The sequence below is a fragment of the Priapulus caudatus genome, unplaced genomic scaffold, assembly GCF_000485595.1.
Source record: "Priapulus caudatus unplaced genomic scaffold, Priapulus_caudatus-5.0.1 Scaffold186, whole genome shotgun sequence".
Taxonomy (NCBI): Eukaryota; Metazoa; Priapulida; class Priapulimorpha; order Priapulimorphida; family Priapulidae; genus Priapulus; species Priapulus caudatus.
This window is the reverse complement of record NW_014577247.1, coordinates 153,123-169,888: the sequence shown is the minus strand read 5'-3', so window position 1 is coordinate 169,888 and position 16,766 is coordinate 153,123. Positions and strand designations below refer to the sequence as shown.

General features: G+C 44.7%; 1 protein-coding gene across 1 annotated transcript; it reads right to left on the bottom strand.

Annotated features, from left to right (window-relative positions):
• Positions 1-2,799: 2,799 nt before the first annotated feature.
• Positions 2,800-15,801, bottom strand: LOC106806927 (testis-expressed sequence 2 protein-like). The gene is made up of 14 exons (XM_014809100.1): positions 15,246-15,801; positions 12,985-13,188; positions 12,036-12,177; positions 11,079-11,265; positions 10,439-10,668; positions 9,946-10,079; positions 9,486-9,672; positions 8,716-8,867; positions 6,601-6,671; positions 6,181-6,351; positions 4,761-4,862; positions 4,125-4,352; positions 3,766-3,886; positions 2,800-3,502 (listed from the first exon to the last, which is right to left on the bottom strand). The coding sequence occupies exons 1-14, from the start codon at positions 15,738-15,740 to the stop codon at positions 3,416-3,418; spliced, it is 2,511 nt and encodes an 836-aa protein (XP_014664586.1). The 5' UTR covers positions 15,741-15,801; the 3' UTR covers positions 2,800-3,415.
• Between the last annotated feature and the right edge of the window lie 965 nt (positions 15,802-16,766).

Sequence of the window (16,766 nt, the reverse complement as noted above, 5' to 3'; positions counted from 1 at the left end):
GCACGTACACGTGCGTGCGTGATTGTGCATGCGTGCGTGCGTGCGTGTGCACGTACACGTGCGTGCGTGCGTGTGTACGTACACGTGCGTGCGTTCGTGCGTGCGTGCGTGCGTGTGCACGTACACGTGCGTGCGTGCGTGTGTGCGAGCGTGTGCACGTACAAGTGTGTGCGTGCGTGCGTGCATCGCTATTACATGACATGACATACTAAACATGAAACATCGCTATTACGTCAGTATCATTGAACAACTCTGATTGGCTGATGAATTGTACAATCGGGCGATTTTATCGCCGGCCCCGGACACACTAGGCGATTAAATCGGGCAACTAAATCGGGCGACTAAATCGCCCGATAATATCAAAACGTTTTTATCTATGCGATTAAATCGGGTGACTAAATCGGCGGCGATTGAGTGGACACATTAGGCGATTTCACCGGCAATTTAGTCGTCCAATTTAATCGCCCGATTTAATCGCTTAGTGTGTCCGGCCCAAGTGTGTCCGGCCGATTTCACCAGCAAATAATGCTGTTCATAGACTCAGGGAAACGGGGAAACAAATAGCGAATATATACGCAACAACAAATCACAGATCGCTTCCAATTTGGTTTCTTAATAATCTTATTGACTAGACCGTAGACGCCGGAATAGAAACTGCACTAAAACGTAAAATGAATTTTCTAGATAATGCAACACCAGTCTTGAATTTTGTCTGCACGTTTCTTATACATTGTGCAAAAACCGCAAGAGGCATTCGCCTGAGGTGGGAAGGGAGAACTGTTGTTTCAGACGGTGCAGCCAGTGAGTGATTGGAAACCAAAATCACTATAAAAACACAGCTAAGTATGAACAATGACATCACATTGGCACACTGCGTAAACACTTCACTATATGAACAATAATCATCTTCTTTCACATGACATAGGCTCATATTAACTTATTTAGTCCTACATTTAAATAATGATTCACAGTTGTTCCCGGTTTGTTTATTATATGCTCCTTCTGTCAGCTGCCGGATTACATCACTTGCACTTGTTTTAATTTTCAATAATATATAAAATAGCTGTTTTAGTACCGTACTGCTCTTTCCTACACACGCATGAGACAAATCAGTTAGTTATACAATAACTGACTAAGCGCTTTACCAAACATAGACAAGCTCTACAATCACATCATTCATTACAAAAGCTGGAATTACGACACGAATGGGCAGACACATTCCAACTACACTCTAAAAATAGTGTTCGCATTTGCGCTGGACGAGAGTATATACCCACCCAACAAAAATATTCTCGCATCCAGTTACCTCCTTGTATGTGAGACCACATATCCTTCCCTCCTTATATATGTATAAAGAATCATGGATCCATGTGAGACAAAGGTTAGATGAAGCTCTAAATGGAACAGTACATTGGCCACGACAACTAATACAAAATTATACGCTATTTTTCTCGTACGCAAGGATTCAGCGTTCGCGGAGCACGGATGCCGAAACACAGCGAGACTAAACAAGTGCCGCAGAGCGACAGCGCTCACCCTGACGGCAGGTGTTCTGATGCTAAACTCACTGGCAAACGAATGAAGAGCACCTCCCATCATCGCGTTCGCGCTCAGAGCATATATCTAGGATACATAATACCGGCTTTGCTATACGGTAGTACAGTAATAAAGATACAGCTGTGTACACTTTAATGACTTCGCTATATTAACATGTTATCATGAATATGCCGCGAGCGCGAGCGTAGTGGTGGTGGTGGGGGAGAGTGGGGAGGGGGGCGGGTGGAGGGGCCTAATAGCAAAAGCAGTTGCAGCAAGATGGCGCGTGCAAGTGTCATCAATAATCAAAGATGTCATCACCCTTCTGGCGTGATAACCACACCCCATTGAGTTGCTGAAATCCAAGTATATTCAGGCAGGCGAGAATTCGCTCACTGTGAGTTAACACATCTGCATTGCAGGTTGCCAGGCAATAATTAATGATTAGAATAGTGCCAAGTACATCCCCATGCAATGCGTAATGGGCTGCCCCCACCGTTTTTTGCCTACCCACGCGAGCATTCAGGGTTCATTACAGTGTGCTAATACAAGGTGCTACTCAGAGTGCTAATACAGACTGCTTTAGAAATAAAAAAAATATGATTTAAGGAGCGTAAACCTTGTTCAACAAAACATTTGCCTTTGCAATTGAACTGTGCAACTGTAGCCTCACATCCACAATAGCAAACGCAGTTCAGTCCTTTGTTAACAGTCAACAAATCCATGTTTAACCATCCTCTTGAGGTCAAAAGGTTCCGACACTTACTCTTCGCATGTCAGCAGAAGTAACATTTCATGTAGTACTTTCAATAAAGCCATAAAAATGCTAGTCACCGCTGAAACAAAAAAGTGTTTCAATCGCTCTCCGCCAGACCATGTCCCAGAAAATGTCTAAAATCTGCCCTATGCCCCATTCACCTTTGACCTGTAACCTCCAATTCGGCACAGTGATGGCCTTTCCTACCATGACGCTAACAGCGCGCGATCACGAGCCTAGGTCGAGCCGTTTAGATTTGTGCCGCAATTCTGCATTCCCTCCCTATACCTTAAGTTAAGGAGGGAATGTTCCCCCTTCTTTTACACCTCTTGACCTTTGACCTTTGACCCCCCAGCTTCGACATCTCAACTCGTTTTGACGATCTTACCCCCACCCCACCCCCACCCCGACGTCCCGAATATCGTGACCGTACGTCAAGCAGTTAAGATTTGTGCCCAACTGTGGACGGACGCACGGACGCACGCTCATGCGATTCTACAAGCTGCATCTGACTATGTCAGATGAGCTAAAAATATAAAACAAAATATAGCACCGAAACATGGGAAGAACTAAAAAATAGAACTGCACATTAATGACAATCTTGGTAACCTGTTTTACTGAGCTTCACCCCTTGCCACAACCATTCAAAACAGCAAGCATAGGGGGGGAACACTTTCAAAACCAATAAGATTTCGTTAAGCAAAGCAGACTCGCACTGGCCATTCAGCCATTCAACAATTACATGACAAAAGTAATTATTCTTTAGCATCTGGGTGGAATGTACCAAAACAAATTGAAGCTACAGCAAATGCTTACAAACGTTAATCATCCCAGATTTGGTTCTATCATCAGTGGCACATACTCAAATGTATCGAGAACTCCTCTCACGCTTCCGACTTCTACCGCGACAGTCACCACCCGTGCAAATTATTAATTATTTTTAGCTACTACGTAGCATCTGTGGCCATACCATAGCACCTGCTCATGATAGCAAATCACATGAGTAATCGTGTAGTGCACACGCTCGCAACCTGCAAGCGAATAGCAGCTGCGATCGAAACGGTCTAGCAGAATACCCACGTACAAGGCTCACACAGCTCTACTGGGGGTCAAAGTTGAAGGTCACAGATCTGGCCGCCTCGGCACGTTCACGTTGCCTTGCATGATTGGTATTTCTAGATCATCCATGTTGGGCATCACTAATACCCTCTATAAAGAAATAAAGTAGACTTTACGTTATCTTGTGGATGGCTAGCTAGCTGTGTGGTGGGGAGTTTTAGTAATAGAAGGAAAACTTTCTTTAGCGATTGGATTTACAACACTGGCAAAGCTTTTCTAGTTTTGTTTTCAGTACAAAATTTTGAGTGGAAAAAATAAATGTTGCAAAAACTAACAAATTATAATAGATTATTGTACTGAAATTATTCAATGATTAATTAATAAAACTATATTTAAGTGACGAAAATGGTTACCTGCAGTTCCAAGACTAGTTTTTTCTCTATCCAGTCAGTGACGTACTCAATATTCACTAGCCGGGCTCCGAGCTTGGGACGTGCAGAAATGGAGATAAGTGGATTGTTTCGGAATCCCATCCTGTCCAAACAGCCAATTTATTTATAACATCCAGTACAACCACACATCTAGGTATGCATGAGTGAATACGAGCCCACAACCTGTGTGTGACAGGGGGCTAAAACGAACAGTGCTGTAGTGCACGCAAAATTTCCCACATACAAACAAGAACTCGCAACGCGTGAGTGTGTGCATGCGTTTATGCGTGCATGCATGTGCGAGCGTACACCCGCGTGCACGTACGGTCGCTGAGACTCACCACAGCCGGTCGGTGGGCGGAGGAGGAACGTTGAGGGCCATCGTGCCTGTGAGGCTGTGCACCTCGACGGTGAGCAGCAGCGGCACCTTCGACACGTTCTCCATCGCCTTCTTGATGTACTTGTACTCGGTCGCCTGCTGGAAGTAGCGGCTCGCCGTGATCTTGTCGACCATGCGCAGAAACTTCTTCTGCACTGACGCGCCGCCGATGATGATTGGGTTCTGGGAGCTGAAACACAAGAACAGCAGACGCCTGACGACAACGTGTAGCAGACGCGACGGGTGTCCGCGCTGTGTGAGCTCGCTACATCAGTCATCCGGCCGCTAATTCGCACACGACACACACATGATGTTCGGACTCCTAGACTTCACTGCATTTCACAAGTTGACCTATATATCTGAAAGAGATAGCTACACTCCCTTTGATATTGCTGCGAAGTTAGTCAAGCCAGACACTTTTAAGATGTTTTTCAGAAGCACACGCTAAATTGTCAACTGTGCAGCACTTCTCTACTAAAGAGTGTTTTTATAATGAGCCTATAGCAATGCTGATTGGATAGAACTGTCTGTCAATCAGGACAGAGGGACGTACAGGTCGACTCCAAAAACTGTAAGAATCACAAGAAGTGAGACGTACTTCTCATCAAGGTTCTTTACAACAGCATCCTCGGGGGCTTGGCTCTCCTCGTCACTCGATGACTCCGCACTATCTTCAACATCGCTATCGGTGACTGCAGACCTACGGAAAACATCGCAAAATGTATATAAATACACCTGTGTACACCATCTATACGTTTACGAAATTAACTTTAGATATACATCTACTATCCTTCAAACAAATGAAAGTGTCAATGACACTATAGCTCACCATATAGTACCATATATACCATTATATAGCATATCTCCCATTATATACTATTGATAATTATTATATATATGCGTAATTTTTGATGCGAAAATAAATGTTTCAGATCTGAGTCTGAAATCTGGGCGAGAGATGGCGCTACGCCTAAATGATCGCCATTTTGGTTTTCGATTATCGCGCAAATAAAAGCAATAAAATTTTCCAGTCAAATTACTGTAACGAAGAATCTAAAACACAATATTACACTTAGGTATGATTAGGTAGGTAGGTAGGTATAGGTAGGTAAATTTAACAAAATCGAATGAATCTAGATGGCCATTTCCATTTTTGCCAAAAAGTGGGCGTGGCTCAAAAGTAGGTTAACTGGCATGCTCCAAAATAGGACGTTTACATCTCTCCCATAGGAGTAACAACTGTATGCAATTTGAAACATGTGGGTCAAACGATTCTCAAGTTATCGTTGACCGTAAACAAATGTTGACGGACGAACGGACGGACGGACGTACGACATGGCAATTAATAGCTCATCTTGACGATGTCAAGGTGAACTAAAAATGGAAAAACTAAATTAACAGCACAAAAAACAATAGATAATTACCTGCAACAGCAGTATTGTTTAATTTAAGATATAGGATCTATGTATTATATATATTGTTTGATGTATTTATATATTATATATCAACAGCACCTGTTTACATATTTATGTAAAGTCGAGTGTTTCATGCATATGAATTATATCTATCTTCAATTTTCTTGTAATAGCAATAATATGACAAATCTTATCAGATATAACATGCAGTTTTACCGCTTTGTTTTATTGTGCAATCTTCAAGTCCATATAGCAGCATTTTAACCAAAATAAAAGTATTACCGTTTCATTTTGGTGTAAAACGCATGTCTGAAAATTAACTCTCCATATTACATATATTTAGAATAGCAGCTTTGTCTAAAATCTTACCTGCACATCTGTTATATTCATACATACACCCAGACACTCATAAACACATCCAAACACCTACACATGAGCAAGTCAAATTATTCAGCAAGTAAACCTATGAGTCTGTTGACATCTTAACTTAAGATAAACAAAACAATACACCACCTAACGTGACCAGGTTATAGATTTATAGGGCTGTATAGCAGAGTGTCAGCAATGGAGACCATGCACTATATGAACCAGCAGACTACATACAGGTCGCGTCGAGCTTTGTCTGTCTCATCGCTGTCAGAACCAGCCATCTCAGGATCCTTCTTCAGTTTCATCAGGTTGACCTTGGTCGAAAGCGTCATCTTGAATGAACCACTGTAGGCGACCTCAAGGTCAACCCAGAGCCCTCTATCGTCCACCCATGGCAACGACGCCCTGGAAACAAGAAGGCATTCGACTATATAGAACCATACAATGCATGTTATATCAACATAACTCATCCCTTTCTTCGATGTGTCTGTGAAAAAAATATTTAATTACCAATCAGTACTGGTCTTCTCTCTATAATATCCAATAACAATAAACATGTCCGCTTCATTTTCCGAATACAGGCTAATTACAACACATCACTGAAGCACAATTATATGTATATAATCACGCAGAGGCTGGTAATGGCACACATACCTGCGCATCACAGGCAGTGATACACCCAGCTCAATGTCGGTAAGGGTCAACTCGTCTATGAAATACGGCACCTGGTAGTGTGAAATATCAAATCTTAATAACTGATTCCATCAGGAATTCACAGAAACAGGATTCAGATTTATACAAAGCTTAACTGGTACACAATGTTTATCCAGACAATTTGATCTTGACAGTAATGTTACAATTCAGATTAAACCATGCAATTTCCTACTAGTTCCACCATTTGCAGATTGTGTTCACAGTCTCCAACTTTAGCAAGTAACACACAAAATAACAAGAGCCGCAGAGCGTCTGGGCTCATCTGAGGTCTGTTGCTACGGTTATAAACGTAACATTTAAGTCGTGCGTAGTGACACCTGTGTTAGGCGCAGATATGCAGATACGTAGTTGCGTACACATCATTTCAGCAACCTTCTGCATTCTGCATACCTCCCAAATCCCATTGGTTGTTACAAATTGCGTGCCTGAAACTCCCTGTTTTATGGTGCATTGTGACCCTAACCCTAACCCTATTTAAAAAAAAAATTTGTTGTTATTAAATTGTTGTAAATAAATCATGTAAATATTTGCATTAATTGGAAAAAATAGTGCTGTACGCATTCGGCTATCCAGGCTTATTGCATGGGTTTCTAGATTATGGATGTGCCATGAATATGACAACACTGTGATATCATTGAGGCAGTTCAGGAATCCATGTTTAAAGGGATAGTAGACTTTAGGATTTTACTGCATATAACTGTATTTACTGTATAACAAATCGTCTATACCCACACATATTTGTTACCAGATACCTAATTTGATTGTTATAATTAATTACACATCAACGCTACGAAATTTGAACGGCGCTATGACACCCCCGACCGTGCTGCCACCCTGAAAAAGTTGCGTATTTGCCAATTTTGTTTGCACGTTACAGACCGAGGGCTAATCACAAAGGTGCAATTATATTCATACCTAAATGCTTTTTAACTGAACGATGTTCATTTAAGGACAAATTTATCCATAATAACTGAAACTATATGTCGTTTATAAGATAGTACAATCCTTTTGCTTTTAAATTAATAAATAAGAAACACGTACTCTCGGTCTGTAGCCCTTGGCTGAAAAGTGGTTTTGCGCAACTTATCAGATCATGCGCTTTGAGTGGCGCCACCGTCGTTGTAATCAAACTGTAGTCGTTAGTTTTAAAACATTTTTTAATAACATTTCTAATGGTGATTGAACCATGAAACTTTTTATGTAGCGTAATTTTAACCTAAATTAACTGAAAATAACCCTAGAACCTAGAGTAAACTATCCCTTTAACTCTCCTCTTGAGAGTCAAAAGGTAATCAGACACTTACCGTATATACTCGCATAATAACCGCAAATTTTGCCTCAGATTTCAACCCTGTATTTGCTCTGTGGTTTATAAGTGCGCCATACCGTGAGGGGAAATATACTAGGCGCAATACTTGCTTACCCGATTCAAATTGAGGTGCGGCTTATAGGCGCCCGCGGTTATTACGCGATCATATACGGTACTCTTCGCACGTCAGTAGAAAGCATATTTCATGGTCCTTTCAATAAAGTGATAAAAATGGTAGGTCAGCGCTGAAACAAAAAAGTTTTCCACTCTGTCCATTAGGTCATGTCCTCAGAAAATGTCTGATATCTGACCTTTCCTCCACTGCCCTTTGACCTGTGACCTCCAATTTCGCACTGGTGATGGGTTTCCTGCCCATCACACTAGGCACCGAATATTAAGAGCATAGGTCGAGCCGTTAAGATTTGTGCCGCAATTTCGTATTTCCTCTTATACCTTAAGTTGAGAGGGAAATATTCCCCCTCCGTTTACACATCTTGACCTTTGACCATTGACCCCTAAATTTGTCATCCTGAGTCCTTTTCACAATCCCCCCCGACGTCCCAAATATCGTGAGCGTACGTCGAGCGGTTAAGATTTGTGCCCAACTGTTGACGCACGAACGCACGGACATTCATGCGATTCTACAAGCTACATCTGACTTTGTCAGATGAGCTAAAAAAAAGCTATGGAGTTAGCACCACAGAAACACGACAGGCCAGCCAAATTCATCTCATCACCACAGATACCTTTATCATGCTCAGTTTCTTCTGTATCTTCTCGGCAACCTTCTCTGCCCAGAGATTCTCTCGGAGGAAGTCCCAAAAGAGTCTCCCCAGCAGCGCATTCAGCCATGCGACCGAGTCCTGGCAGTCAGCGTTAGTCGCCGCCTGCTTGTCACCTGTCAGCGACAACGACAAAAACTCTAGTACAGTCATCGCATTCAGGGTCGGCCACGTTACTTCAATAAAAAAATGAGCATTACAGACATTTTACAGAAAATTGACAAAGATTAGGGACAGTAACAGAAAGGTCGTAATAAAATTCACGGACAGTTGCAGAATTTTCCGCGAAAACCATTTCAACGTGCAGAAAAAAGTACATATGCACAGTTTGTAGATAAGAGAAGAGCTTCGCATTACTTTTTATAGTTTCCTACATCATCAGCAAGCTAGGTGGTCAATAAGCAGTTTATTTTACTAAAGGTACTTACTATTTTACAAGCTGGTAACTCAGCACCAGTAGCAATACATATGTCAGCATGGTGCATATGCTGTGCATATATATTCCATTATACTGATTATAGCACACACTCTCACCCACCCACTCAGCCAACAATTCACGCAATTCACCCAATTCCACACCCAAACCCATCCACTCATCGCCACACACTCACTCACACACTCACTCACTCACTGATTGATTGATGCAGTTAAGAAAATTTTGGTATGTATAAGCACATAGATCATTACATTTTCTCGCGACCACCGTTTCAAGCCTACTATACATGCAATCATACTTGGGATCAGTCTGGCCATGTAGTTGTTGAACTGAAGCTGCTGCGCAGTGTTGGCGCTCACGCGGCTACGCACGGGCGACTGTGGCGCCACCTGGCTGCTCTTGACCCGTCGCTCGTTATGCCCCTGAGTGCCACCTTCACTGGCGTCTGCCAGCCGTGGATAGCTGGCCGTCTCTGACAGCTCACCCTTGAAATGTGCACACAACCATGGTCAAATAACGTTGCTGCTTTTCAAATCTACATTCTTCAACTGTCGAGCGCACACAGCACGTATACAGTGCAGTGTTAGACAGCACCGCATCAGAGACTGTAGGAGTGAATGACCTTAAGAGATTATTCATCACGGGAAATCGTGAAGACATGCACCACGCCTAGAGAAAACTCACCGAGCACGTTCCGTATTGCAAACTGCATTAGTGCCGCTAATCCAACATCACGTTACGAGTACGTTCGTGCGTACCTTTTCCAATTCCTGCCGTGCGACTGAAGGCGGCGATTTCTCCTCGTCGAAGCTGGCAAAGTTCGGCTCGGATTCCGATCGCCTGTGCAATAGCTCCACGGGTACTTCCTCACCAGGCTTGCTACCTGTGCCATCTAGCGGGATCCACACACATCGAGATGTTTACAGTACATTTGTCTCGGTGCCACACCACGATAAAGTGATGTGACAATGTAAGGCATCTTCCTATAATATTCGCCTGCCACATTTTTCGCTTCGGCAAAGACGCGTACCGTATTTACAGTTTTCCAATTTGCAAAAAGCACTTCGCAGCCGTAGTCCGATATTACCCAAAGTCAATTTCCCACTTCAGAAAAATGCTCCCCAGGCATTGCTCGATAATTAACCAGCAAATTTTCCACTTCAGAAAAACCCTCTCCAGCTGTTGTCCAATATTTACCTATCATGTTTCCCACATTAGAAATACCCTAACTGGCTGTTGATCGATACATACCTAGCAGGTTTTCCGCCTCGGCAAACCACGACCCGGCCGTCGTCTCGTGCTCGTGCGTAGGGGAGGAGAGGGGCGACACATCCCCGTCGCTCGCCGTCTTTCTGTGGCCCATCCGCTGTGCAACTGACGACATCTCAATTTCAGATGGCTTCTCCACGTCTGAGCTCCCATGTGGCTGCTGCTGCTGCTCCTTTCTCTCTGATGCGACGTCCTTCATTGAGCTAGAGGAACTGATGTGGGAGGGGGGCGACAACATTCGTTAAGTGGCTAAACAGTTGTTCCACTATAATTTGCCCATCAGCATGAGTGAGATAACAACTCTCCTTGGGTTCTGTTACTAGGTCAGCCAATCTAAACCAGTGTGTGTGTGTTTCCCACGTGTGCATGCCAAGTTGTCGATTCTGCAGCTTTTGGTTACAAAGCAGTAATTTTAAAATGCTGCTATCGCACCAGTAAATGGCTAGAGCTACCTGTCAATGGTTTGCTCCAGGAGGATGCCTCAATTGTCCATAAATGATCAAATCTGCTTGCTTTAGACGAAACTAAATTTGTATATACGACTGCTATGTATTTCTGATCTTCTCTCATGATCAAGGTGTACTGGCAAGACAATTGTGGTTGTACAGGGCAGAAATCTCACCTGATGGATGACAGGGAAGGTGTGCGAGACACTGGCCTCTCCTTGCTGCTCAACGCAGCAAGATCTGCATACAATATCGTCATCTGGAATCTGCGAAACCACTCCTCCTTCTCACGACAGGTTCGCGCAAAGAGATAGAGGATGCTCTCTGAACACTCCTCTCTCCTGGGCACCTCACCTCCCAGAGCTGATAAGCAAATGTGACAAGAAGATTTGTTACATCATCACATCGGCAATATATATATATATATATATATATATATATATATATATATATATATACATATATATACATGCAGTAGTATAAACTTGTATAAAATGGTCGTCACTCCAGGGAAATGCCTAAATTGTCCTTCATAGAGGTGACCTTTAGTGTAAGTCTGAATGTACACGCACGAACGCAAGGGAATTAAATTTCGCATACAACTTACTCAACTTCTTCTTGACTAAATTAATTTTGTAATGCACATGCCAGCAAACGGTGGTTGTAGGGCTTTATGCTCACAAATTCAATTAATTTTATGTAGCCTCTTCACGAGGACATGCCGTTGTAATTACATAAATCAAATCAGCGATTTCGCTTAGCGTCAACTTAACACCACCACGTGCGTGGAAACGATACCGCTTCTTTGCAGCTGAGTGATCATGCATAATTTAAAAGCAAGATCAACAGAGGCCTTCAATAAATCAATTCTACAGCTTTATGAGATCATCCCTAAAATAATTTCTTTTTTACAGCGACATGAGGCTATATTACAAAACCGAACCATTATATTTGCTATGCACACATTTTGCTGCAAATATCAATAACGATTTGCTGCAAATATCAATAACGATTTGCTGCATATGTAACACAGACATGTAGATGTAAACGTTTAGAAAAACAAGGCAATTAAGCAACATTTTTTAAACATAGATTGATGACCATGAATTATATCTTCACTGGCATTTACGCACATTGCTCAGGTTCTTCTTCCAGGTTGGTTTCAATAGGCGGTTTAACAGTTCTCTTGCTACCTGTCCTCGCTAGCGCAATGCAAATTGGGTATTTCTTGCTCCACAGACGTTTTGACACTAGTCCGGGAGGAAGCAAAAACACCTAGCGACGGAAAACAAATACAGTGTTTAACCGTGCTTTTGATCACCCTCAATAGAAGGCCCTCAATTCACACTCGCGATCTAGTTAGAACCTCGATCAATACATCAAGCCATGGATCACGGACACGAAGGCATCGCCAGCTCGGCTCGGGGGGGAGGGGGGAGAAGGATCTGCTGATTTCACCAACTACTAATCCCCAACAGCTCATTGATTAATGCCGCGTCCACAAGTGACAATTACTGGGCTGACACTGAAGGGAAGAGCAGCAAGGCAGCGGAGGCAGTATGGGTGCAATATCTCGAACGCAGCAGTACTCGTTAGGATGCGCGCAAATTTAACAGGTGACAAGTGATGCAATTAATTAGCCGGCTAATTTACTGGCTGTTAGCACGAAGACAGGGTGCAGCGCGGTGACGATGACCTCACGGACGCCGCAATCAATGCGACCGATGCCACCTCGCCAGCTGTTGCGCCACGCACTTCAGGGGTCCAATCTCTATGTTTTTAGGGCAAGAAAAGTATTGCCTTGGGTTTAGTAAAAAAAATGTGGGGCGCCATGGTAAATTAGACTGACACCAGGGCAAACATTACTTTTAAAAGAGAAGCAACAACAGAACTCACGTTGGAAGAGGAAAACATATATATGCAAATTGCAATGCAGAATTTATTGGAGGGGCACCACAGCGCTAGCACACAAGGTATAGGGCAGCCACGGCATCGACATCGTTTAATTATCGGATGCACCACGACACGTAAGAACAGGGAGACCGAGACGGCACGTGCCACTGCAAAATTCGAGCCCCGCACCTTACTGCCGGTGAGATCGAAGTGCCGCTGATGAACGAATATCGGATCGTGCCGCTGTTCATCGAACATCATGCGATGAGGGATGTTCGTCTTCGGGCGCGACAGTCGCAGGTTGTAGCCCTCCAGTCGCACGTAGACAGAGAACGTCTGGTTGATGTGGTGGCCGTCAATGCTGTAGTCACACAGTAGCTCGTTCATCCAGCCCTGCAAGAAGGATGCACAAAGCACGCACACAGTTAAACACGGGGTTGACGTACGAGCAAAATTAATAGGGTGCAGAGTTAGCGATTCTTTTGCCACACGCACGCACGCATACACACACACACGCCTCTTTTACCACCTAGAGCTCTCTCTTTCTCTCTGATATAATTGCAAATTGGAATACCTTATAGCACGTTCCAGTTTTTGAATGTTGCAAAGCAATTGCTAACATTGGTACGTAGTTTTTGGCATATATGGGTATACTGTACTCTGGCTCAGTCACTATTTTGTGTGTGTAATTTACCATCTGCCTGAGCAAGATCACGAAGCCAGCTCGAATATCGTTGCTGGGTTACTAATGCTGAGTCTGTATGTGCATACGCACACCAAAGTGTTGATTTTGCAGCACTTTATTACTAAAGGGAGTTCTCACCTATCAAATTACCAGTTGACCAAGTCTACTTGCTAATCACCCCATGCAGGCAGATTGCAGAGTTTGCAGCAATTTTATGAGCGGCATATTGACGTGTGTGGGGCAAAGGCTAAGCTAACATAAAGGGAAAGACGCAATGGAGTTTGCAAAAGGTGTTCAAAGTCTCCGCCATTTGGTTTTAAGAATGTGGTGCAAGCATTAGAGCTACACACTGCTCTACACTCTACAGGCATATATATTGAGCTTAAGCTGGTTTAGGGAGGATGGGCAAAGTAAAATGCATCATGTCATCTGGAGTTGTTTGTTTGCAAGCTCTCTCCTGAAGAAGCAGTTATGAATTTAGACTGATGATCTCAAAAATTTTGTTAGTTGCAGCAACCCTTTTATATAACATGTTTGCAACAAATTTATTCAGACAGTGCAGCTCATATTTTATTAATACTAAACCTTCTATGAATTTCCAGGCGGATGTGTGTACAGTGAACTGTATGAACAATTGATCTGCTCTGGTTTCAAGGACCAGAGAACGGTCACAGCTGCCTTCATTGTAATCACATATAGCCGAATAAAATTTTTAATACCTTCCAGAACGCACCAGCCATCGAAAAAGGGCCACGGGTTGTCGATGATTGGATAGGAAGGCAAGCACAATTAGCTGGCACGTGCTTGACACCACGATCAATGAAACAGCAGTCAGACCTCAGCGTGCCGGCTATGAAACTGCACCACTATACAGCCGACCCTCGGCACCTGCAGAATGCACTTGTCTGCTTGACCCGTGGCATTTCTATCGTGGTGAATGGCCAGCTCTCGGGCAACTAATGCTGCCGCGTCGTTTATGGACACCCGGTCTTGGGACCAGGCCTAGCAGGACACTGCCACAATTCAATAATTTAGATACAAGTTACAGCCAACAATTTAGCTGCAATTTGTCACAAGTATCTACTTAGTGTAGTTCAATTCTTCACTCATTTCAGCAGAGAACCCAACTAGCAAGCAATGCGCAATCACTGGAAGCAGTATATAATGCCATCCATAAGGATGACGACGTAGATGGTGACGATAATGAGAGTGATGACAGCAATGTTGACAATGATGGTGGCGGTGTTAATGACAATGGAAATTATAGTTTCAATGACGGAAAGGTTGGAAAAATAAACCTTTATATATATAGTGATGCATACACGTGTCTAAACACACATCTACTTACATGTATCACCACAGACTGAATTATGGTTACACAAAACAAAAATTGTTTCAGTAGTTTACAGCAGCAAACAAAGATCTATAGAAGCATTAGTTATTAGCAAAGGGGAAAGTAGGAGTGAAAATAAACTGGGATGCAGGTATGCAAGTGCTGTTACATTCACCAACAACAAAATATTACATCAAATTTGCAGAACTGCTAAAATATAGGTAAAGAGCTTTCTAGTAATTAAATGATAGCTTAAAGATTAACAGACATCAAATTAGCAGAACTGCTAAAATATATGTAAAGAGCTTTCTAGTAATTAAATGATAGCTTAAAGATTAACAGACATTGCATTATAACAGTTATGCATGCATGATTCTACAGACCAAAGCACACACTACTTATCTATACATAGTGCCGATACGACCAACTCACCTTGTAAATTTCTCCCACGCCTTGCTTCACGTTCAAGAACAGGACTTCAGGTTTCAGCATCGGAGGGAGCTCCTTCAGCGGTGCGACAGGTATGGGCTTTTTTGGCTGGGAGGGAGCGAAGATGTGGGTGAACAATCGATGGATGACCAACGCCACGACAGCACCGATGACCGCTCCCTTGATCTGTCCCGCCAGGGGGAGCAAGTAAAATGCAATGAGCACAGCGACGACAACTGCCAACTTCCACATCGACTGACGCCACGCAGACCGACCGATGTCGGGCCTTGGTTGCCGCGGCGACGCCTCTGCCGTCTCGACCATCGCGTCAGCGGCTTCAGCAGCTTCCGTCACGAGTCCGTCTCGGTCCACCATCTCCAGGCCGAAGTCGTCGTCGGGCCAGTCGAAGTTTGGCTCGGGTGCGCTGCCGCCAGGGGGAGACACCATGGGATCGTCCTCGGCGCATTCGTCGATGCTGCGGGAGAGCAGCGACGACATTGTCACTTTGTCCGACAGCGCTGGCTTCGTCTTCCCTTGCTTCGACTTCGGCGGAGTCTGATTGAGCTTCCTCGCCTGCGGCCGGCCCGCGGAGGATGCCGCGCCGCCGTCGACCCGTGCATAAGCGACCGTCTCCGCGTCGCATCCAACCTGTGCGGGGGCGACATAGTCGACACTCGGTGCTGCGACGACGGCGCGGGAATTGTCCCGCCCGCCGGCCTCCCCCGCGGCCGACGCCTCCTCCGCTTCCTCCCCGACCTCGACGGACGGTGCCGCGGCATCGTCGGCCGCGGGATCCGGTTTCGCGCATCTCACAACAGTCGTCGTGGCGAGCTGCGCGTGGTACTGCGTTCCATCGAGTGCTGGTTTCGACCTGTACTTGCCCGTCACATCGACGGCGGCGGCGGCGGCGGACTGACGATCGACGCGGTCGGGTTTATGCTCGCCGAGGTTATCGAGAACCTTCGTGAGGATCGGAAACTGCTCGGTGAGCGGCGACGTCTCGAGCTGCGTCTTCCGCTCCTCGATCTTCTTCGTGATCTTCTTGCGGAGACCGCCGATGAACGAACGCGGCGGCACGTCGCTCCGCACAGGCGCCCCCGTCGCGGGAGTGGACGCCGCCCCGCCGTCCCTCTCCGGGACGGAGTACGGCTTCGACTGCCCGGTAGTGCTCCCACGTTCGCCGGGATTGTCCAGGCTCAATGATCGGATCTGCGCTACCCCGCGGTTCTTCTGCGAGTCGGGTTCAGATCGGATTGTTGCCGTGGACTCGCTCTTTGGCATGAAGGCGATGCTGTCCTCGTTTTGGTCGGAGTCATTATCGTGAGTGTTACTGAAGCGGATTGCATACCCTCCCGTTGGTTTGGAAATTTTGCCCGACCTGTTGGCGTTCGCAGTGTCAGCGTGTTCCATTCTGTTTGTTTGCTCTGCCTACGTGAACTGGTCTAGAACTGGTCACATTACGCGATGCTTACGTATCTGAAATGGACAAGATGTCGATCGCTTGCAGTTTCTAGGCTATTTGAA

Coding starts and splice junctions, on each gene's coding strand:
- LOC106806927 (XM_014809100.1), bottom strand. CDS start 15,740: ATGTCGTCGCTGCTCTCCCGCAGCATCGACGAATGCGCCGAGGACGAT. Junction 10,669..11,078: donor CCTTCCCTGTCATCCATCAG/GTGAGATTTCTG, acceptor CTCCCACATCAG/TTCCTCTAGCTCAATGAAGG. Junction 6,352..6,600: donor TCACTGCCTGTGATGCGCAG/GTATGTGTGCCA, acceptor TCTTGTTTCCAG/GGCGTCGTTGCCATGGGTGG.